Consider the following 21,914-nt stretch of genomic DNA (forward strand, 5'->3'; position numbering starts at 1 on the left):
GTCGGGATTGGCTGATTGGGCGCGGAGGAGGAGGAGGAGGCGGCAGATTGGGCAATTTGAAAAGGAGGGACCTTTCAGTCTGAAGGCGATGATTGGGTGGTTCGAATGGGCGTTCGGGCGGCAAATGTCCTGAGGAGAAAGAAGGCGACCGCAAAATGGCCCCGAAGAGGCGGCTGAGGAACAGCGACGGGCAGGATCCCCCGTCGAAGTGAGTCGCAGCAACGGGAAGGAGGACTACCACCAATCCCGAAATGGCTAGCGTCTAATTCCCCCTCCCGTACATTTCGGGTGAGGGTGGGGGAGTTTCTTCTCGTCCTCGCAACGACCCTGCGAGGTCGGCCGCTGCTTGTTGCGAGAAAGGCTGAAGCCGCGATGGCGGCTTGCCTCTTTCTACGTGGGGTGACTTTCTCTGGGAGAAAGATGTGGAAATTTTTTAATTTTATTTTATTTTCGTTTGTCAAGCATGTATAAGAAAACAAGTATAAGTATGGATGTAACATACTTTTTTTTTTTTTACAATAATTATGCTTAAGTGAAAGTCTGCTGTCGCTGGGATGGGGGTGGTTTTATTATACTATATTAATTTGATTCTTTTTATTAGTTTTATTGTTTTAAATGTGGTTTTATATTCTATAAACCGCCTTGAGTTGCCAGCTGTGCCACTGCTCTCTTTAGAAATAAGTTTAGGAGAGAAATACTACAATTCCTTTTCCAAACTTTAAAAGAAATAAACTTTGTAAAAAAAAAATTTAATCCCCAAACTGAAATTGATTGTGCTCACTTTATTATACCAGTAAAACTTACTGTCTATCAATATCTTAGAATTACTCAAGTTGCATAATTGCTTTCTGTAGTGTAAGTAGAAATGTACATACTGTACTATAATGTTTATAACAGCATAGATGTCTTTTGTTAGTGTTCACTGCTCTTGCTTTTGATACATGTGTGTCTTTAAGTTGCCTTGTAGATCATTTTAGGATGAGCTGTCTGAAAGTCCATACAGTACAAGACTTTGTTAAGAACCCTTGTTTCTATTTTCATTGTCCGCTATCTGCACTGTGTTGCAATTCTTTGAACAAAATCCCTATCCTATTTTTGGAGGGTCTTCATCATGGATGAAACAGTAGCAGAATATATTAGAAGAACTGTGCTGCGAATACCACGTTCAGAAACATCGAAAATGCTGACTTCATGGGGGTTTCTGTCTGAGACTCAACTTCAATCTTTAAAAATTCATAATTTCAAGGAAAAAATATCTGAAGCAGTTGTTGAACTTTGTGAGGTAAGAGCAAAGTGCAAATGTTTTTATGTCATATCTTTGAATACACACACACACACACATTATAACAAATAATATGTGATAAAGATGAATTGTCTGGAAAACACAGAATTGCATATGTTTACAACTGCTCTTAATAATATGTTCATAAGAGACACTGAACAATATTGTTAACTTTATTTTAGCCTGATATTTCTGCAAAGTCAATCTAAGTTATTTAGCTTATACTTTATTCTGGTGAGCAGGGTAGCTAACAATTTTTAAAAATATACTAGTTGGACACATTTATCGGTAGTGACCTTTTTGTATAAATTATTTCCCATAAAAAATAATAAACTCAACTAAATTCTGAACTGACTGAGTGAATGAAAACAAACTTTCCTGAAGTAGACAGTTAATGATATCTAACAATCTTGAAGTCCATAAAATATGTAAAACAGAATCTCATTTTTAAGGACTAATTGCAATGAATGGATTCCATTATTTTGCAACAGAGATTGTAAGTATACATTATTTCAGTGTCATTCACATAATGTCTAATACAATTCTGATTAATTTCACTCAAAAATTAATTAGATTGAGACAATTTAAATGACATTCCCCTACTATATATTTAACTGGTTTAATGCCTTATAATACTCAATATTGTTCCAATCTCAACAATATTATATTACATACAATTGTAATATTGTACATAAGTTACGCTTTGTCTTAAAGGAGAACCAGGCAACTATCAAAGATGCAGCACAGTTGGACTTAATTTGTAAGTAGTCTTTTATTTAAAGAGAGAGAAAGAGAAAACAGCCTTTTTTTCTTTAGTCTAAATCAATTATATTATAAACTAAGTTCATTTGATGGGACTGATTTGTATCCTTTCTGTGATACACTTTTAAAAGCAGTTTAACTTTTTTAAGAATAGAAGATTATTCTTGTTTTCACTGCATAATATTCCATTGTTAAAGTAAATGTTTTAGTAGAAGATGGAATGGACTCTTCCAATCCATTGTTGATAATTAAATTAATCAAATAAACAATTCCCAAAACAAATTGTTACTGCAAATTAAAATCCAAATTCTTAATAGATAAGAGGAATTGTTCTAATTGCATCATTTATTTATTCAGAGATAATACAATGAGGTTTGCTTATTCCCACATAATAATAGTCAGGATTACGTTGGATTTGATGCCCACATTTTATATGGTTCATACTCTAAATCTGAATTTTTAGCTAACTAAGGAAATAATTCCCTTGGATTTGATTTTGATTTTCAGCTTGTTAGCTTTTTCAAAAAATAGCACCACCTCTAACAATTTCACGACTTGAAAACACATACTTTAGTGTTCTGTTGGATGTTACCAAAACTTATTTATAAGGAGGTATGGACTGTTTATATCTTCAAAGACAATGTGTAAAGAATAGAGATTAACTCCAATTAATGTAAAAATTAGTTAAATGTAAAAAATAGTAATACTGATATTCCTGAAATTCATTTTATAGGGGAAGGGCTTTGTCATGATATTTATGGAGTTTTTATTAACTTACTATATTATTAAAGTAGAAGCCACTCAGTTTGTAATTTTTTTTAGACAACTACATCTATCAAGACAAAAAGAATTGGATTGTTTACCAAATGACTAGAGAAGGTAGGAACCCACAACTTACCTTTATTCTAAAAATAGTTGACATATTTCAATATAAATTACCTAATTTGATTCATTTTTTTAATAGATTAATCACTAAACACAAGAAAATCAGCAGTATCTAAATCCAGTTAGCACTTAGCTCCATCATATGCATAGCACAAAAAGCAGTGCATTCGCCAAAACATTGAGTTAAAAATACTCCACTGTAAATCAGATTTTTTTTTCCTATCAATAAAACTGCCTAGAAACTTATATTTAATTTCATGGCCAAAGAATAAAAGAAGCTTGTGTGGCAGTTCCCTTCATATTAATGCAATTTCAGTGTGGCAGTCTTCTTGTTCTAAAACAAAATTAGCTGTTGTGTGATACTTCAAAGATTGAAATATTAGTTATGTCATCCATCAGCAGTTTTCTGCTTGGCAACCTCCTGATGTACTGACAGTTTTGGAGGCCCATCAGAAATATGCAGTAGTCCAAAAATATCTAGAAATCATCAGGTTGGTGAAAGTTGATTTGTGTAAACATGAATAGACTTGAATCACCTTTGTCATTGTTAAAAGTAATGGAAAATTGCAGCCTTCAGTGTAAAAGTAACATTTTACATTATTTTGTATAAGATATATTGTGTTAAATGATTTTATTATTTGCAGATGATGAAGATGCGGTCATTTTTAACTGGACAACTTTCAAAAAGAAATTTAAATGCACTCTGCTATCTGTTTTGAAAAATGTAAGAATAATCATGAAAATATTTACTCTCTAATTCCAAGAGATTATACTTAGCCTATTCTACTAAATCATTTCAATGTAAAACAATTTGACATTAAAAGGACATTCATTTTTATTTAGAAGTGATCCTTATCATCTGAACTGTAAGGAATAGGTCAACAAACTAAAATGAACTTGATTGTAACAATCAGAAGCTATGAAATGTAGTATATATCATTCTATATGTGACCTAATAGAACTGATATTTTAAAAATAATGTAACTTCATGATAACTGTGCAATAGTTAATAAATGGGCTTAGCATTTCTTAAACAATTGCATAAGCCATAAACAGGAGTGCATATATTATTTTAAACTAAAAGCAAAGCCAATATGGCTTTGTCTTCTGTGTAAGTTAGGATGTTGTGTTTGTTTTGTCTGTAATGCATATGTGAGAAAGTTATTTATTTTTGCAATATTTTACTATGGTTTAAACAAGCCACCAGAATTTTTTCCTTTCTTTTTACATCAGGCAACAATCAGCTTTAAAGAATATGAAGACAATGCAGTGTGGATTCGAATTGCATGGGGAACACAGTATACAAGGCCTAATCAATACAAGCCAACCTACGTAGTTTACCATTCACAAACCCCTTATGTCTTTATAACCAATTCTAAGGTTAGGAGAAATAACACTTTGCTCTTTCAGGTAAATATATTTTGCATTTAATTATTTATCTTGATTTTCTTTCAAGGTCATTTTTTTGATATAACAAGGATCAATTGATATGTTGGTTTCCTGAACTAATGTATAATGTATGCATGCTTAAATATAATAACGGTAAAATGGGGAGATGGGAAGAACAACACATTTCAGTTTCAATTAAAGATTGCCTCCATTTTCATTTGAAGGCTCTGTTGGCTGCTACCTGTTACAAAGACATCCATGAAATGGGTCTCCGAAGCCATTGCTTAAACTCTCTTAAAGTTATTTTGTTTAAAAGATTTTCCCAGGTGAGCTTCTCTCTTCTAAGCCGAAGTTGGGGTTGTGTTTTGTTTTGTTTTGTTTTAGGCCTTTTTCTAAGCATCCCAATGTGGTGAATGTGACTTCTTCAGAGATCACATTACAATTCTACAAAGCTGGATAGGCTCTCAACAAGATAAATTTAACCCTGTGGATTGAACTAATGTGTCACCTTTTGCTTTTTGAAAAATCCTTCAACTCTCAATCAGTAATGTAACAATACATTAAATGTCCATACTGTTATTATTCCAAGTTCATTTTTAGTTTTAACTAGCACACCATATGTACGCTTCACATGTTATTCTTGAAGACAGAATTCCAACATGTATATGCAATACAGAGGCATGTGTGCTCCCCTATTTCTACCTTCTGTCCTGCTTTTGCTAGTTAAAAAGTCCTCAATGGCTTCTATGGGTATTCAGCTAAATGCATAAACATTTTTGTAAATTCATAAGTATACGTATCAGTGGAATAAGATTTGAGCACTGAGAAAAAAATAGATTTGCAGATACAAAACCAATAAGTGTAAGGCCACTCTGTATGGGTCTTGCACATTTTGAAATTCCATATTTGGTCATGAGGTACAGAGATTAATGTATTTCTGCACTAATGTTTCCTTTTTTTAAAAAAATTGCTACTCACAGAGTTTTAATATTTCTAAACATCACTTATACAAGAAAATGTACCAACTTAACATTTTGATATTATTTTTTTGTTCCTTATTTCCTTTTTAGACCTTTCAGACATACCTCCCTCAACCTCTACAAGAAAAAAACAGTGCCCTGGAAAATGGTATTTAAGCTAACTTGTTATTTTGTTTTCAATCAAAATGGTTTATTTAAATTGGAGATCGACCCTGGTCAGTGCACAGCCATCCCTATGGAAGTGCCCTCGGCCCCACTGAGCATCTGCTTTATGATGTCTAGCAGAGGGAGGCTCAGTTATCCCATGGACTGATTTCTTAACATTTTGGCATTTGGGGGGAAAGGGAATGTAGAACAATCTTGCAGTTTGTGCTACGCATGCTTTCAATACATTGATGTGTTTTTAACATTTTTTTCCAGTTGATCCAAGAATAATTCTCGAAGATAAACATGAAAAGGAGAGAATTCACAAAGTTAATCAGGAAACTTTTGGCAATGGTCCTCAGCCAAAGTTAGAACACGCACAATACAAGGTTAATTTCTACTTTACATAGACATTTGAGTGTGTCAGGACTCCGACAAATCCACCCCCGTTCAAATCATAAGTCTCCACATCTCTCAGAGTAAAAAAAAATGATTTATTGGGAGTGACCATATCGGCGTTACCTGGGTGCAGCCAACCCTAAGATACATCATTCATTTCCCCCTTGACCCTGGTCTTCCCCCCCACCCCCTGGATGTATAGTCTCCAATGGAACACATCCATAGCCAAGAGTCATCAATCATGCTCTCCAGTAATAATCTTGTGCGCCAACAGCTTTGGCTGCCTAGCAATTATCTGAAGCATTTGAGGAATGCACTACTTTCCCCACTCCCTTTCTGTTGGCAACTAAAAAGACCAAAGAAGTATTTTTTAGTTGACACAGTGTTTATTTTGTCCTCTTTATACTTATATTCTGCAGATTCCATGATTATTCTAATTTTCTATTCTTAATTAAATTGATTTCCAGAAGCTCTGAGCCAGTATTAATGCCAAAAGATTAAAACAAAACTCAGGTAATGTAACAATAACCAAACAGTCCAATGGACATGGTTGGCACATAACAACTGATTATGCAAAGGCCTTCAGGGTCACAACCTCCACTTGCTGTTCAAACAGAAGCAGCAATCCCCTCTCAAATGATGAAGATTTATCCCTGGATTCACTCAGCTGCTGAACACCACATTGTGTTGGTATGATTGATCTAAGCCTATTTCAACCTATCCAGCTTCTAACTGCCTCCAGTAACCAGGATGGGACCACCATTGCATCTCCTGCTCAGCCAGGATAAAGATGTGTTGTTGGATATTATTAGTATATTGATAAGAAAGAGAGAGAATGTCATCCTGAATCAATACACAGCAGGGTAAAAGTGTTTTCAATGAAGATTATGGACCGTAATCTACACCCAGTATTTCTCAAACTCGGGCAGCTTGAAGATGTAAGGACTTCAACTCCCAGAATTCCCCAGCCACCAAGGTTGAGAAACACTGATCTACATGCTGCCAGTGTGAATTGCTACAGATATGCCTATCATCCCCACCTTAAGACTTTTAATACAATCAATAATAATGCTGAATAAATTAGTGCATTTAAATTAAAATTGTGCTTGTTTTTGGCTGTGTATTAGAACTAGATATTTTTTTCCACAAGAGGGCACCCTTTGATTTTTCATGTGCATGTTTCTTACAGACATATTTAATATCGTAATAAAAGATTACTCTTGAATAAAATAGTTACAGCATATGAAAATGAACTCTGAATGGATGCCAAGGAGCTTTTGTTAATCAAATTAATTTTGCAATTATTGTTTTGAAAAAAAAAAACATTGCAATTTTTGGGAACGTTGACTAGAGTTATGTAAGAATACTACCAGTACATTTTAAAATGTCTGTAATGAAGCAGCTAAAATATTTGAGTCAGATCAGGTCAGGAAGATTAAGGTTCATGTTCCCATTCTGTCAGAAATCACAGGTAATTTGGGGGTCATTTTTTAAAATTCTAACTCACAAGTCTGCTGTGGGATAACATATGTTAGGTTCTCTACCATATTGGGCCAAAGATGAAGGGAAGTACATTTAGGGGATTTATGGCATAAATGTGATTGATTATATTTTGTTTGTTAGTTATATGTATCTCTTAAAGGCTATTTCTGTGGGGATTTTCCTGCATTTTATCCCCACGACAGCAACCATGTAAATTAGTTTGGGCTTAGAAAGGGGAAGAGGATTTGAATGTGAATCTCCCAGGTCCAGGCCAGAACCTTAACAATCATACCACACTGATCTATGTACAGTTTCTGGATTTTGTTTGTTTTTATTACAGCTTGAAACAGTGTTTAAAAGTGAAGAAAGAAGCATCCTGAATACTGATGAACCATTTAGATGTACAATTCGGTTTTCTAGTCCTCATCTTCTAGAAGCCCTTAAGTCTCTAGGGCCTTCTGGTAAGTATTGCAATTATGGTAGAACCTAAAAGCCACTATTACATAATATTTTTACAGAATAAAACTGCTATAAAACCAGTGATTCATAGGTCTTTCCATAATGATGCAAGCTATTGAGTTTCTTCCTTGCCAACCAATTTAAACTGTATTTTAAAAACGTGTGGGGGTGGTTGGGGTCATCCTAATTAAACATCAGATATAATAAACACTACTATATTCAAATGCAGATATTTGAATTCTGTAGTAGTTGGTTCATTCTAATATAAATTAATAAGGCAAAAGTCCCTTTTAGGCTGCTCATTATAGTAGCCTCTTTTAAATTTCTCATGTGAATGAGCAGTTTTAATGCATGCAGAATTGTATTTTAATTCTGGATGGATATAGTATCTGAGTTCTCCCATTTTGATTTTGCATCTTGCCAAAATCTCACGAGACTTTTTTTATGCAAGATCTCATGCATAGTTTTGGACATTAAAAAAAATCAAGAGCATTATAGCTGAAAATATGTTGCCAAGCCTTGCCTGAAATAGATTTTGATCCCAAGCCATTGTGTCATGCTGTTATATTTGGATTTATGCAGTGCTATTAAAAGACATCAAATTCCTGAACTTCCAGGTTTACTTACACAGCTGTAAGTGATAATATATTATTGATTTTTACTTTTTTTTTAATACTAGGAATAGCAGATGCTCCTCTTTCACCACTACTCACCTGCATCACTCGAAAAGCCAGGAATTATTTTAAAATCAGAGAGAAAAAAGATGATCTTTCACAAACCAGTAATACCTTTCAAGTAAATTGAAGAAGAGAGACAGATATGGACTCCTCTCTCTCAAGCTTCCTGCATCTTTCATATTACTGTATGGCTTGCAGAAAAATAAACTTTATAACTTGGAAGGTTGAGACACTCCTTGTAACTCCAGTAACTCTTCATACGCGTGCCACATTCTTCTGAAGCAAACCATACCAAAAAGATTTTAGAAATGGAATAATTCACAGTATTGTCTTTGGAGATTTTAGAAATAATTATCAGTGAAGGTTTGTGTATTCTTACAGCTGAAAATGACAATTTGATTTTAAATATGTTAGTTAACTGATGCATGTGAGATAAATAAACCTATAGACTTATTTATAAAATTGTAATCACGGCATGTAATTTTCAGACAAGGATAGACAACAAAGCTGTTCATTTTAACTGCTAGTCAGGATAACAATATTCTATGCTGGGAGTCAACCTCTTACAAAATAATAACCATAGGAGATCCATAAGGAAGGAAGAAGAAAGGAAGAAGAAGAATCTTTTCATCCATCTTTTACTAATCCATCATTCCATTCTGATCTGTTGAACATAAAATTTACTTTACGTACAGGTTTGAAAGATGAGTAGCTTGCATTGTATTTGACATTAAGGGAAAGACACTGGCCCTTTTCCATGGCCAACATCAATATACAGGCTTACATGTTTTTAAAAAAGCACTTGGGTTATTCTAGTAGGCTTATTTATACACCAGTGCAGATGTTATCAATGCTCAATCGGTATTGTCTAATTAAACATGAAATGTTAATCTGGTGTATATAATTATTTTATTTGCTTGTTTTGGAGAAGTTGCTGGGAACACAAAATGCACTCTACAAACATTGATGATAAATGTTCAATTATACTAAATTGAATTTTAAAATGAAATGTTAGTGAATCATGTATATTTTTTATAGTATGGCTTTATATGTACTTAGATGTCCATGACAGAAAAGGAATATATATCAGCCGTATACTGCAGAACACTTTTAACATATGTCAGGGTTCTTTCTGACAATGCAGGTAGCTGTTTTAAGAGGTTTTTGATTTTCATATTTTGTAAAAAATAAACTATTTATAAAATTTGTTTCACTATATTGCTGTTACTATATTCCAAGTTTATTCCTGCTGATAATAAGTGTGGTTTATTAGCCCCTTATCAGTTTTATATGCACTTTGCCTTAACCATAATTTAATCTGTGGTTGCAGACATTTACACTAAATCAAATTGTTCCAAGGTTTATTATATTATATTATTTATTTATTTATTTATTTGATTTGATTTGATTTGCCAATTGTTTACAAGATAATAAGTATAAATGTATACATAGTTGTGAATACATGAAATGGCTACACATAAGAAAAATAAAAGAATAAGAGAAACAATAGGACAGGGACGGTAGGCACGTTGGTGCGCTTATGCAAGCCCCTTACTCTTAGATTATTTGAATTTAATTGAAGCCTAAATTAAGTGTATTCTCTAACCAATTATGCAACATCTGAAAAATTAGTCAAATGCATTATAAACTGCTGGGTTTTTTGTTATTTTCTATAAATGGGAATAATCAAGCTTGGCTTGAAATGTTAGTGTCTATACTTTCCTGAATGTTACATTAATGGTTGATTCTATATACAAAACATGTTAGATAAAACTGGTTGCGGTTGCATTCCAGTTGACTTTGTAGTCACCCTAACTACTCCAAATAAGGACTATGGGGTCATAAAAATGCAGGTTTGTAGTTTGAGATATTTAACGTTTTCGGCTTATCCTATTACCCCTTTTTGCTCTAAAATTAATAGGATTGTCAATTTCCAAGGGATTCTTTCTGTGTTTGGAATCTGGAATTTATAAAAGGCATAGAATCATCTAAGGGAGGGATAGCTAAAATAATTGTCCTTGGAAAGACAAAAGGTGTACTTAATTTTGCAGGAAATGATTACTTTTCTAAAAGCAGACAAATAAACCTGTCAGCAGTCTTGTCTCCTGCTTATGTTTTTTTTTTCTTTTTTTACTTAACATTTATATATGAAGAATTGAGTCTGTTAACTTATATCTTATTCACCCTGAAATAATTTGGTATTTCTATTGTTTCTGGTTTTTGTTTAACTAGGGGGTTTGTAGCCTGGGTCCTGGACTGGGCTACCCTTAGAAGCCAAAACTTTCAAATAATGTGTGAGTCGTTTCATGCCAATTTCGGAGAAGCCTTACAAGCCGTTAGAAAGGAACAGGGTGCCTTCAGAAACCTGCAAAATCGAACGCCCCGCTCCCCGACAAGAACCAGAAAAGCCACCCTACAGGGATGTCCAACCTTGGCCACTTTTAAGACCTGTGGACTTCAACTCCCAGAATTCCTCAGCCAGCATAGCTGGGAGTTGAAGTCCACACGTCTTAAATGTGGCCAAAGTTGGAAATCCCTGACCTAGGTAAATGGGCAGCCGCATCAAACCTGCATTCGTTGATAAAATAGTAATGAATTGCAGACTGAAATCCAGTCTGGGCCACGTGACCTCAAGGCAGGTGCGGCCGGGGCGGGATCTCCGTCCGCGGAGGGGGCGGGGCTCTTACGCGTCCCTGATGAATATGGAAAAATGACGTCACTAAATATTCATGAGGCCCTCCCCCACCGGAAGTAGCCGGCCGGTGGGTTTGGCAAAACGGCCGCAAGGAAGATGGCGGCGGCGGCGGCGGCGACTCCTCAGTCGCAGCGGCCGCCTCAGCGCGGGAGCCCCGGCTTGAGCCTGGGACTCGGCCGTCCCCGCCGCCCGGCACCCCGCGACGTCCGCCAGAGGCCGTCGAGCCCTCGGGAGCTGGTGACACCCTCGGTGACGGAGCTGTCTCGGGCCGTCCGCAGCAACATCTTGTGCACGGTGCCCGGCTGCGGCAAGGTGCTGCCCAACCCGCCGGCGCTGAGCATGCACCTCAGCAAGGCCCACCGCCTGCAGCAGGTAAGACCCCACCGGCCACACACACACACCCACCCGGGTCCGCCTCCCCTTCCTCCCTTCTAATGACTGGGCCCCACCCACCCACCCACTCCTTCCTTTGCCAGGCTCCCCCCCCACGCAGCCCCCCACCTTTTTCCAGCTGGAGTTTCTTTGGGAGGGTCTTTGCCCCCCCCCCACCTGCACCCCCTCACCCTTTCCCAGCTTCCCTTGGTCACCCCACAGCACACCCTGACTCCACCTCCCACCCCCCCGGCCTCTTTGCCAGGCTCCCCTTCCCCACCCACCCACTCCTTCCCAGCTTCTGGCGTTTCCTGCCATCCTCCCCCCACGCAGCCCCCCACCTTTTTCCAGCTTCTGGTCAGTCTCCTTTGGGAGGGTCTTTGCCAGGCCCCCTGCACCCCCATCCCCCACACCCCTGACTCCACCTCCCACCCCTCCCGGCCTCTTACCCCCAAAAAACACACCTCGGGTCCGCCTCCCCTTCCTCCCGGAGCCACCCACCCACCCACCCACTCCTTTCCCAGCTTCTGGTCAGTTTCCTTTGCCAGGCTCCCTCCCCCCACGCAGCCCCCACCTTTTCCAGCTTCTGGGTCTCCTTTGGGAGGGTCTTTGCCAGGCTCCCCTGCACCCCCCATCCCTGCACACCCTGACTCCACCTCCCACCCCTCCCGGCCTCTTACCCCCAAAACACGCACCGGGTCCGCCTCCCCTTCCTCCCTTCTAATGACTGAGCCCCCACCCACCCACTCCTTTCCCAGCTTCTGGTCAGTTTCCTTTGCCAGGCTCCCCCCCCCCACGCAGCCCCCCACCTTTTCCAGCTTCTGGTCAGTTTCTTTTGGGAGGGTCTTTGCCAGGCCTCCCTCCCCCCCATCCCCTGCACACCCCTGACTCCACCCCCCACCTCCCAGCCTCTTACCCCCAAAAACACGCACCCGGGTCCGCTCCCTTCTCCCTTCTAATGACTGGAGCCCCCACCCACCCACTCCTTTCCCAGCTTCTGGTCAGTTTCCTTGCCAGGCTCCCCTCCCCCACATCCTCAGCCCCCCACCTTTTTCCAGCTTCTGGTCAGTTTCATTTGGGAGGGTCTTTGCCAGCTTCCCCCCCACATCCCTGCACCCCCTCACCCTTTTTCCAGCTTCTGGTCAGTCTCATTTGGGAGGGTCACAGACGCCCCTTCACACACACACCCCCCCACACCCCTGACCCCACCTAACCCGGACTCTCTTACCACCTCCACCCCACACACACACACATGGTGTCCGCCTTCCCTTCCTCCCTTCTATTGACTGGAGCCCCCACCCACCCCTTTCCCAGCTTCTAGTCAGTTTCCTTTGGGACACCCCCCCATTTTCTTCCCTACCAAATCAAGGTCTTAAAACGTTTTTTTTCTCCACCCCTTCCCACCTTTAACCCTCCCTCCCCCCAAAAAAAAGACTTTGTTTCTATGGGTCTGTTTATTTGGGTTTGTTTATTTGTTTAGCCTACAGCATGTTTGTATGGGTCCTTGTGTGTTAATGTTCCTTGTATTTAATGATGAAAATGGATGCATCCTCTCACGGCCTCTTTATGATGGTGATCTGAGGGGGATTTTTAAATGCAGGTAGCCCTCGACTTACGACCACAGCTGAGTTCCAAACCTTCTGTTGCTAAGCGAGGCAGTTGCCCAACTGAGCTTTGCCTCCATTTTACGGCCACAGTTGTTTAGTGAATCGCTGCAGTTATTTATTAATAACTGGCTCCCCCCCTCACTTGGCTTCTCAGAAGGTTCAATCAATCAGAGCCGGGAGGGACCTTGGAGGTCTTCTAGTCCAACCCCCCTGATCAAGCAGGAGACCCTATATACCATTTCAGACAGGTGACAGTCCAGTCTTTTGACCACAGGACACTGCAACCGTCATAAATATGAGCCCGTTGCCAAGCATCTGAATTTTGCTAGCGTGACCGTGCAGATGCTGCAGTGTGAAAACCAGTCATGGCTCGCTTTTTTCAGTGCCGTTGTAGCTTCAAATGGTCACTAAATGGACTCTTGTAAGTCAAAGACTATCTGTATGGTTTCAACTTGGGCTGGCCAGTCATTTTGATTTTGAGGATCCCTGAGGTGGACTTTGGACCACACTTTAAGAAATGCTGTTTTGGGTGATATTTTCCTGGCTTCTGATACAAGGGTCTTCAAACTTGGCAAATTTAAGACTTGTGGGCTTCCACTCCCAGAATTCCTGAGCTAACATGACTGGAGGAGGAATTCTGGGAGTGGAAGTCCACAAGTCTTAAAGCTGTCAAGTTTGAAGACCTCTGCTCTAACAGGTTGTCTTGAAGACACATCTGGGGCTTTCTTTCAGAAATCTCTTTCTCCAATGATCTATCAGGGAGAATCTATCTTCCTTCAGCTTTCCAGGTCCAGAGAGTTTCCTGGGAGGCCACTTTCACCATGCTAGAAACTGAATAGTTGTCATAAGATACGTAAAAGGGGGTATTCTAACTGCTGAGGTTTTTATTTACAAAAATAAAAAGGATTCAACTCCAGCAACTGCTTCTCTGCCTGCCTCCCATCATCCTCCAGTGAACTCTTAGGGAACACCTTGACACCTGCTGTAGATCACTACAAAGTCTGTCTCAATCAGCTAAATAATGCCACTGGGACAATAATGGATAGTAACAGGAGACATCTTGGGTTTTTTTCCTGGTTGGTAATTACTTCATGCTGCTTCAGAATATTAATAGAATCAAAAACGTGCAACAGTTGAAAAAAAAATTAAAGCCTTTGTTGACTTGGGAATTATGCTTCTGACACTGCCTCCAGGGCTTTTTCTTGCTAACGTATTTATTTAGGGCTGTCCCATTAATTATTTCTACTGTTGGCTTTTTGATTTTTGATTTTTTTTTAGGCTTCCCTTAACAAAATTACTTTGTTGGGCACGGATCAAAAGGACGATGCCTTGAATGTTCATACAGTTCACGATAACGTGATGTGTTTTCAAACAGCAGCATAAAAATTACATTTGTTGAGGCATCTTCAGAACTTTTGGCAGATTAGGCTTCCTTATTTATACTGCAAGCCCCTCCTCTGCAGGGATTGTCTTTCTCAAAGTTGGGATTTAAGCATAGTATTAATGATTCCTCCTTCGTAAGTGTGAAAAACAGTCATAACAGTCATTTTTTTCAGTGCTGTTGTGACTAAAGGGTCAGTAAATGAAACTGTTGTAAGTCAAAGATCACCTGTAACCCAAAATCTGCTTCTTAATTCTAAAACGTGTTTCTTTTCAATAATGCGTGCCACTCCAGGATGGAAAAATATATCCTTCAATCAGGAAAGATTTAAAAACGCCACAGAAATACTACTGCTGTCCAATTGAAGGTTGTCCTAGGGGACCCGAAAGGCCATTTTCACAGTTTTCTCTCGTAAGGCAGGTATGAAACATAACTACATTATTTAAAGATAAATTAATGGAAATTACAATGGGTGGAATGTCATCTCAAAAAGTTATGCATTTTTTCTGAATTAGTTTTTATGTGAAAGCATTATATTCATATGTATAACAAATCTGCATGCCAATGCAAGATCTAATTGTAAATTAAGTGCTTACTGTGGGATTAACATGAAATAAGAGAACTTTCTCAACTGAGGCATCTTTTAAAATCTAAACTTACAGGGTGGCAGTGAGGGAACTTTGTGTTAAATAAGTTACAAATTTTTCTTTGTTTTCCTGAACCTAAATAACGCAAGTAGAATTTTGTTCTTCTGTTTTAATTATCTAGTGGCATTTAAGTAAAACTGTTAAATCCTAAAGTATCTGTCCTGCATCATTCAAAATGAACACTGAATTAGAGTTATCTATAGTAAACAAGTACGCCTGTTAGGAAATAGGCCTAATCAAAGTTGGGGCATCTGATTGGTAAACTCTACTTTTAGTCCCCAACACCTCCAGGTAGGGTTTAGAAAGATTTCAGTCTAAAACTGAAAAAAGTCAAATAGTTTGAGAATGCTAAAAAAATGATGTGACTGATAATCTCATTGGTTCTAAGTTGCTTCTCCACATCCCTACAATTTCTCTAACATTTGGTTGTTTCAGCACTTCATGAAAATGCATGCTGAAAAGAAGCATAAATGCGATAAATGTACCAATTCGTACGGCACTATATGGGATTTGAAACGCCATATTGCAGACTGTGGCAAGACTTTCCAGTGTACCTGTGGGTGTCCCTATGCTAGTAGGACAGCATTGTTATCTCATATTTATCGGACACAACATGAGATCCCGGTTGAACACAGGTATGGCAGTATTTTCCAAATATCTCCTTCACGTGTACATATTAATTTGAAGGGGTTAGAAGTTAGGGGAGAGTTTTGGTGTTGATAACTGCCAGCAAGGGCTCCTCTTCTCTGCTCTTGGTTTCATTATTGCTCATAACTGTGTATTTTTCTTGGTTTTACATCCATGCGTCCCTTATCAGATAGGCTGCCACCAGCAAAATATTTAAATTTTCTAATGCTCTCAATGCTGTGTGTTGTTCTCCTATGTCCTAGAAGTGCAAATGCGGCCATTGCTTTATTTCATCCAAATAGTTAGCAGCGTGGGCTTTTGAACGTTGCATGAATGAGAACATGGGGTTGAAGAGCACAGCACAAACATTGTATTACATTAATGTTCCTGGTCTGCAGTTCATTTCTTAAATGATGAGTATGTAATGGCCCAGAGTCATTGGATATGAGATGGGTAGTAAAAAAAGGTCATAACCAAAGACAGAAATAAAATTGAATGAATAAAATGCCGTGTTTATTCATTCAACTATCGAGTCACATTTTTGAGTAGGAGGAATTGCTTTATTTCTCTGCCAATCAGCATGAACAAAAGGATGAGTTGGTGCTTTCTCCATTGCATAATGCTTAATCTCAACCCCTTCCCATTTCGTTTTAGAGATAAGAGTCATGAGTTGGCAATGATTTTTATAATGGAAACCTTTCGTGCTTCTGTTCTTTGTCAGTGTGCTTTAACCTCAGGCAGTGATTGTCATGGTATGTGGAAAGGAATTCAGGAGGCAGCCAGAAAGATGAAATTTAGCTATAAAAGGAATGTGGCCGTGGCAAATAGAAAGAAATCCTCCTGGTTTCTTGAACTGTGAATGTGATGGGGGGGAAAGGTACAGGTAGTCCTCAACTTACAACCATTCATTTAGTGACTGAAGTTACAACAGCCCTGAAAAAAGTGACTGACAACCGTTTTTCATATTTATGACTGTTGCAGCATCCCCATGGTCACACAACCAAAATTCAACTACTTCGCAACTGGCTCATATTTATAATGGTTGCAGTGTCCTGGCAACATGATTACCTTCAGACACCTTCGGACAAGCAAAGTCAATGAAGCCAGATTCACTTAACAACCGTGTTTCTAACTTAACAACTGCAGCGATCCACTTAAACTGCTGTGACATGAAAGGTCGTAAAATGGGGCAAAACTAACTTAACAACTGTCTCACTTAGCAACATAAAATTTTAGTTCAGTTGAGGTAAGTGGAGAACTGCCTGTACTTTCGGACTTGCAAGATTGATGTCAACCTTGTGAGATAATCTAGACAGGAAACATACCCAGATGAACCTCTTATACTTCATTGTAAGGTTACATTAACAGAATCTGGCACGTCTGAAAGTTCATTTCTCCCCTGTCACCAACCAAGAAACTAAGGAGGATCCTTTCTGAGACGTCCCTGTGACTGTGGCTTTTCTCTCTGTGTCCTAAGTTCATTCCGCATACTATTAAAGCAATGGACTATATCAGTGGTGGCTAACCTTTTTGGGCTCCTGTGCCAAAAATTGCCAGTGCGCCCGCACTCGTGTGCCAGCATCCAGAATGCAATGCATGCGCTCCCTCCCCATGCGCATTCGTGCGCAACCCCCCCTTACCTTCACTGCACCTCACAGCTGATTTTTCTGTTGGTTTGAGGCCTTTTTCGACTTCCCAGAGGCTTGGAAAAAGCCTCTGCAAGGCTTCTCAGCCCGAATTATAGGCCTGTTTCATCACTTCCGGTATTACAGGAAGTGATGAAACAGGCCTATAATTAGGCCTGAGAAGACTTTCAGAGACTTTTTCCAAGACTCTGGGAAGTTGAAAAAGGCCTCAAACCAACCAGGAAAAAAATAATCAGCTGTGAGGCGTGTGCCTGCGCAGTGAGGTAAGTTTGCCTGCGGCTCGCGTGCCAGCACAAATGGCTCTACGTGTCACTTGTAGCACGCGTGCCATAGGATTGTCATCATGGGACTATATGCTTTCATTTTCTTGAAGTTCTTTTCTCGAATTGGGAGCAGTGGGGAGACTGTGCTGCCACATTTCTAATGATTTATTAATGTTTACAGGGATCCGCCTAGCAAGAAAAGGAAAACCGAAATTTCCCTGTCTACCTGCCCACTGGAAGAAAAAGCAACGGACAGGACGTCCGCCAACATCCACAGCAGATGTGCCAGTGCTGAGGATTTGGAGGCCTCTGAGATCAAGTCGACCGCTTCCTCTGAAGATCCCAGCCACTTTTATTGTGTTCAGCCAACGCAAGCACAGCCCAAAAATGCCCCAAAGTTTCTCTTGCCTAAGCCGAAAGTGGGTTTGGTTAAGCTCCCTGTCATGCAGCTGACTCAGTTGCCTATCTTGGTGCCAGCGCCGAACTCTTCTGTGAAGCCCGTTGTGGTGACTGTGGATGAGAAGGGTTCTGTGATGAGTACTGTTCACTTAATGTCTGTGCCAGTCGGAATTATGATACCCGCCGTGGAGACTGAAGCCCTTGCATTGAAACCCCCACCAGCCCTTTCCAGAACCAAAACTGCCAATGGTACTAAGCCAGTGAGTACAGGCATCCAGGTGAATTTAGGCAAAGCCGCCCCCCATAATCCAGTCCAGGATCTAGAAGCTCTGTGCTATAAAAACGGAATCAGTTCCACCAATGTTCAAACTGACCTGTCGTACTTTTCCCAGAACTTTGCGCCTTCTGCAGCTTGGCCTCCCGATTCCTCGGTGTCCTCTTGTTCTCAGACAGACCTGACTTTCAGCTCCCAGGCGTTGCTTCCGGTTAGCGTAGAGACACAAACCCTGTTGCCCAGCTCCAAGCTGACTTCCTCCATAGCTGCTCAGACTGATGTGCTCGCTCAAGCTTGCTTTCAACCCTGCGGGATTTCTCGGGAGACTCAGACCAGCAAGTCACAAAAAGGTCTCGACGGGAACGTGCACATGGACCAGGCTGTCACGTGCGGCAGTCTTTTCAACAGCGTCCATTCCTCGTTTCCCGATTCCAACCCCATGAGTCCTCCTGGTGGTCCCTTGATGGCAACCAACCTGGATCAAAATATGCTACCTCAAGGAAACTGCAAAACTTTGAGCCCGGATACAAAGTGTGAGCATTCAATGATCAGCTTCAACTCACCAACAAACGGTATTCTTCCCCAGCAAATTATGACAGACAATCAGACGCAAACCATGGAGCTACTGAATGACCTGGAAACCATTTTTTCAAATAACTCCACGGGCCACCCTGGCCTTCCCTTAAGCACCGTCTCTACCCAGAACGCTGGAATAGATTTTGACATTGAGGAATTCTTTACGGCCTCCAATATCCAAACTCAAACCGAAGAGGCCGAATTGGGCAACTTGAACTCCGTACCGGCCTTGGAGTCCTTAGACATTGAAACCCAGACAGATTTATTTTCAGACCACGCTTCCCAATCCTATACCTCTCGAGGCAATTCTAATTTCTTAGGCTTAGAAATGTTCGATACACAGACCCAGACAGACTTAAATTTCTTCCTGGACACTCCCTACCTGCCTCTGGGGAACATTTTGAAGCCCTCTGCTTTTCTGGTGAGTGCAGACTCTTCCAACACAGAAACCCAGACAGAAATGAGGTGTCCTGACAGCGTGATCTCCGATCATATGTCAGACAGCAAAGTCCAGCTGAACAGTGCTGAGACACAGACCATAGACAGCTGTCTTGATACTCTGGGCAGTTTATTTCTCACCAGCAACGAGACTCAGACCGTTATGGATGATTTCCTTTTGGCTGACTTGGCCTGGAATACGATGGAGTCACAGTTCAGTTCCGTAGAGACCCAAACCTGTGCGGAATTGTGCTCTTTGCTTCAGGGCTCCAACAAAGCAAGCTGCTGAGTGTGCCGTTCCCACACCGTATAGCACTTTGAGGGTTAAGTGGTGGGGGGAAAGAAAACTCTGCTGGAGTTAGCTCTAGCTGAGGGTAATTGACTATAAAGCCTTGGTTGACAGATCTTGTCAGATTGCAGAGTACTTTCACTGTTGTGTATTGTGACTAATTTAAACTCTGTTGCATATGGTTACAGGTGTACGTTACATTTGGACACTATAAGCCATCTGCTGCTTGCCTCTCTGCTATCCTGAATGTATGTTCACAAATCCACAGTTCTCCGCACATCAGTTTCAATCATGTCTGCTGACTGACTTTCACACTGATGCTAAAGCTGCATTCTTTGAGAATTAACAATAGGACGTCTCTGAGTAAATATAATACCTCCAAGTTTTAACACTATAACTTTTCCTTTTTCTTGTTTTTCTGCGTAAACCGGTGTTGTCCCTGTTCAGAAGCTTATCTGTTAAGAGTCTCCAGCCTGTAAATTCAGTCTTCAGCCTATTGATCTGTTACAGTCGACCAGTTCTGCAACCGTGTCAGTTCCCATGTCATTAAATGTAATTTTCTAAGGAAAGGAGCCACAAAGTCTATGAACCAGATTTTCTTTTAACTTTTGCCTGGGTATTTTTCACTGTCAGGAAGTGAATAATAACATTGTCTTATAGGCCCTGGGCTGACAAAGATGCCATACAGTTTATGTTTGGAGTAGGTGCAGCTGACTACTAAGAAAACAATGAGTATCTTATAGCCAGATTTAAACAAAAAAAAAAACACTCCTGTGTAATCTCAATCGATATCACAGTTTTGGAGCTGAACTCAATAGTTCCAAAACTTCTACCAAGTACAGAAAATAAGCAGAGGAACAAATGCAGAAATGGAAAAGGAATCACCTAAAGACAAGCTGCAAAATTCCTTTTCAAAATGCATTTTGAATTTAACAAGTCTTCAAAGTTTCTGGTTTAAGCATAATCTTCTGGGTTGTCCAAGATTGTTTCTTGTTCACCCTTATTTCTGCTGGATGTAATTGTTTCCACTGTTTAGAAATCTCCACACTGTTTCTAGAGACAGATATGTCAGCTAATATTAAAATAGCTGCTTCCAGAACACTGATTTAAGACAATTGTTTAGAAAGCCAAGAACAGGTTTACAGTTCAACCAAGTCATTTGGTACATCTACAGATACTGCAGGAGGACAGTCTATCAAAGACCAGGTGACTTACAGTCATCTTTATCAAAGATCTCAATATTGGAGTACATTGGTGAGGGTGAGTAAATTTTTTGGTTTTTCTGTTGGGCACTGGATTCTTTGAGCACCATTGTAGTTTTCCAGAAGCCGAAAGGGTATGGTTTTATTGATTCTAGCTCTTCCAATAATTAGGCAACATGAAAAGAACTGCTTAGTGTGTTTCCGTTGGGAGTCTGCACAAAGTTTAGTTTAGGATCAAGATTTTATTAAAGAGAAATATTTCATTAAATTTCTTAAGGCCTTATTCTCTCTAATGTTTCCGTAGTTAGTAAGATTGCTTATCTCTTTGACAGCCTTGGAAGAGGGTTCTTGGCTGTTGAATTCCTTATCTAATTATTTCAGGTAAAAGAATGGCAGCTTGGTAAATAGCCGGTGTACTTTAATTTAGAACTCTGTGGCTCACCCTCCAAAGGATGTTTTTTACATGTGGTGGGAAATGAAGGAATCAAATGAGACATAGATTTTGTCAAAATGCATCAGTGACGGCATCAGTCTGTAAACACTGTCTATTTGTGTGTGTACACATAGTATGCCATACAAGTTGCTTTTATCAAAGAGTAATTGCCTACACAAGGAAGTGTCGGTATAGTTTCGTATTTCACAAGGAAGAAGCATCTATGTTTTTACTGTAGATTTGGGTGAACATTTAGGGTGTACAAGAACATTTCTAAACAAGGCCTACAAGCCAGTGCAGTCTGCTTACAGAAGTATATAGCCCAGTAGCTAGAATTCAAAATGCAGTGCCCTTGCTGTGCATTTGATAGAAGTCCTCACAGCCTCCCTGGATCTGCCTAATGCGTCTGTGTTTCAATATAGCCAAAAGTTTATGCATTCATCTAAGTGCATTAACAAAGGTTTTGCTCAAATAGCTATCCTGTTATTTAAAAGTAGCAGCACCGATTCAGTGGAAGTCATTTTGATGTATAAGCTGTTCCTTCATGGTGGTTTTAAGGAACTATTTATAGAAATAAACTTTTTTTTTTCTGGTACTGACCAAGGT

At 39.8% G+C, this 21,914-nt stretch overlaps 2 protein-coding genes across 4 annotated transcripts; both read left to right on the forward strand.

Annotated features, from left to right (window-relative positions):
• The first annotated feature begins 74 nt into the window (after nucleotides 1-74).
• CENPN (centromere protein N) lies at nucleotides 75-9,675 on the forward strand. 3 transcript variants are annotated; one of them, XM_026672061.2, is made up of 11 exons: nucleotides 75-208; nucleotides 1,102-1,282; nucleotides 1,997-2,042; nucleotides 2,867-2,923; nucleotides 3,574-3,653; nucleotides 4,163-4,339; nucleotides 4,543-4,644; nucleotides 5,389-5,446; nucleotides 5,719-5,831; nucleotides 7,664-7,784; nucleotides 8,462-9,675. In XM_026672061.2, exons 1-11 carry the CDS (start codon nucleotides 156-158, stop codon nucleotides 8,584-8,586), a joined length of 1,113 nt encoding a protein of 370 aa, XP_026527846.1. In that variant the 5' UTR covers nucleotides 75-155; the 3' UTR covers nucleotides 8,587-9,675. The 3 variants fall into 3 exon arrangements, with proteins under 3 accessions (XP_026527846.1, XP_026527847.1, XP_087827764.1); XM_026672062.2 differs by having other exon boundaries at nucleotides 91-208; nucleotides 5,398-5,446; XM_087971638.1 differs by lacking the exon at nucleotides 75-208 and adding an exon at nucleotides 278-399.
• Nucleotides 9,676-11,141: 1,466 nt separating this feature from the next.
• ATMIN (ATM interactor) lies at nucleotides 11,142-21,914 on the forward strand. Its single transcript, XM_087971644.1, has 4 exons — nucleotides 11,142-11,526; nucleotides 14,809-14,934; nucleotides 15,597-15,796; nucleotides 17,879-21,914. The coding sequence occupies exons 1-4, from the start codon at nucleotides 11,251-11,253 to the stop codon at nucleotides 19,671-19,673; spliced, it is 2,397 nt and encodes a 798-aa protein (XP_087827770.1). The 5' UTR covers nucleotides 11,142-11,250; the 3' UTR covers nucleotides 19,674-21,914.

The sequence above is a fragment of the Notechis scutatus genome, chromosome 9, assembly GCF_049901735.1.
Source record: "Notechis scutatus isolate UNSWTSFEM ecotype Mainland chromosome 9, rNotScu1.2, whole genome shotgun sequence".
Taxonomy (NCBI): domain Eukaryota; kingdom Metazoa; phylum Chordata; class Lepidosauria; order Squamata; family Elapidae; genus Notechis; species Notechis scutatus.

What these genes read in the sequence shown, in the direction of transcription:
- CENPN (XM_026672061.2), top strand. Translation starts at nt 156, where the DNA reads ATGGCCCCGAAGAGGCGGCTGAGGAACAGCGACGGGCAGGATCCCCCG. An exon ending in CAGTTGTTGAACTTTGTGAG is followed by an intron (nt 1,283 to 1,996) that starts GTAAGAGCAAAG and finishes TTTGTCTTAAAG; the next exon opens with GAGAACCAGGCAACTATCAA. An exon ending in AAACAGTGCCCTGGAAAATG is followed by an intron (nt 5,447 to 5,718) that starts GTATTTAAGCTA and finishes ATTTTTTTCCAG; the next exon opens with TTGATCCAAGAATAATTCTC.
- ATMIN (XM_087971644.1), top strand. Translation starts at nt 11,251, where the DNA reads ATGGCGGCGGCGGCGGCGGCGACTCCTCAGTCGCAGCGGCCGCCTCAG. An exon ending in AGTTTTCTCTCGTAAGGCAG is followed by an intron (nt 14,935 to 15,596) that starts GTATGAAACATA and finishes TGGTTGTTTCAG; the next exon opens with CACTTCATGAAAATGCATGC. An exon ending in GAGATCCCGGTTGAACACAG is followed by an intron (nt 15,797 to 17,878) that starts GTATGGCAGTAT and finishes TAATGTTTACAG; the next exon opens with GGATCCGCCTAGCAAGAAAA.